The 1,228-nt window shown below is 48.5% G+C and overlaps 1 protein-coding gene across 1 annotated transcript; it reads right to left on the minus strand.

Moving 5' to 3' along the window:
• Window positions 1-5: 5 nt before the first annotated feature.
• Window positions 6-1,223, minus strand: LOC104774344 (phenolic glucoside malonyltransferase 1-like; the record flags this gene model as incomplete). Its single annotated transcript, XM_010498973.1, has 1 exon — window positions 6-1,223. A coding segment is annotated over one exon (1,218 nt), but the record flags the coding sequence as incomplete, so codon positions are not given.
• Between the last annotated feature and the right edge of the window lie 5 nt (window positions 1,224-1,228).

Genomic DNA, 1,228 nt, shown 5'->3' on the forward strand with positions numbered 1-1,228 from the left:
TTGAGAGAGAAGCCAACCTCCACACCACCATTTCCATCTCTGCTCTCTGCCATGGAAATCGCTTCGCTTTGATCAATCGACACAACCACCACTTTCTCCGGTCTGCCCCACCCGAAATCCAACCCGTATACTCCAAACCGGGTCGAACCTGAAACGGAGAGAAGTAGTGCTCCTGGTGGAATAGTCGCAAATGCTTCCAAAAGCTCTGGAGTCTTCCATGCTACACTCTCGTCCAATGCCTCAACCGAATCACTAACTAATGTCGCAGCAGCCAAAAACCCTTCTTCACTCATAAACGTCTCTGCCTTTATGGGCGTTTTAAAACAAGCAGAAATGCAATTGCCAAAATAAGTCGATGGAACCGGTGGATCCATGAGGCTTCGACAATCCACCGCAAATCCGTACCCGACTAGTCTCTCCTGATCACCGCCTTTGGCTTTGATTAAAGCCGTCCATGCGTACGAGAAAACTACCACAAATGTCGATAAGCGAAGCTCCTTCGTTGCTAAGGAGGAAACAGATGATTCTCTCTTGAGTCGCTCTCTAAGCTTCTCAACATCTTCTCTAGTGAGACTGAGAGTGTATCGAGTCACGTCAGTACCGACCTCCCCCGACGGCAGAAGCTTTAAGCTTTTGGGATTTTCGGGTTCTTTACCGCCGCTGAACATTTTGGCTAATGAGTGCCAAACGTTTAAGACCTCTGTATCCAAATCCCTTGGACTTTTTATGACGGCACGATCGTAAAATGGGGTTAGATCCTGTGGTAGGGAAGTGTGTGCGGCTTCTTCTTCTTTGCATTTGCGAGCCCAGGATTTGAGAAACATGGTTGTCGTTTTTCCATCCAAAACTGCATGGTGTACGTTTACGCCAATGCAAAACCCTTGGTTTGGAAATAACGTGACTTGAAACGACACGGCGGAGGCTGACTCGTCGGAGACACTTAACTCGGGGACTAACGGGTATAATTCAATGGAGAAGAACGGTAAGTTGCCGGATAAACTAGAGAAATCAGCTGTTGACTCGGCGACGGTGAATGAGACGGCGTCATTTGGAGAGAAGATGATGCTCGGTTTGGGGTCTAGTTGTTCCCAAACGAGTTTGCCAGCCAGTGGGAGATAGTGGGAGAGGGATGAGGAGAGAGAGGCTTTGAGCTTGGGGACGATGACTGACTCGAAGACATTGCGAGTTGCGTCGGTGAGTCTATAGAAGATGACTCGTTTAACCGTGT

The sequence above is a fragment of the Camelina sativa genome, unplaced genomic scaffold (assembly GCF_000633955.1).
Source record: "Camelina sativa cultivar DH55 unplaced genomic scaffold, Cs unpScaffold02484, whole genome shotgun sequence".
Lineage (NCBI taxonomy): Eukaryota > Viridiplantae > Streptophyta > Magnoliopsida > Brassicales > Brassicaceae > Camelina > Camelina sativa.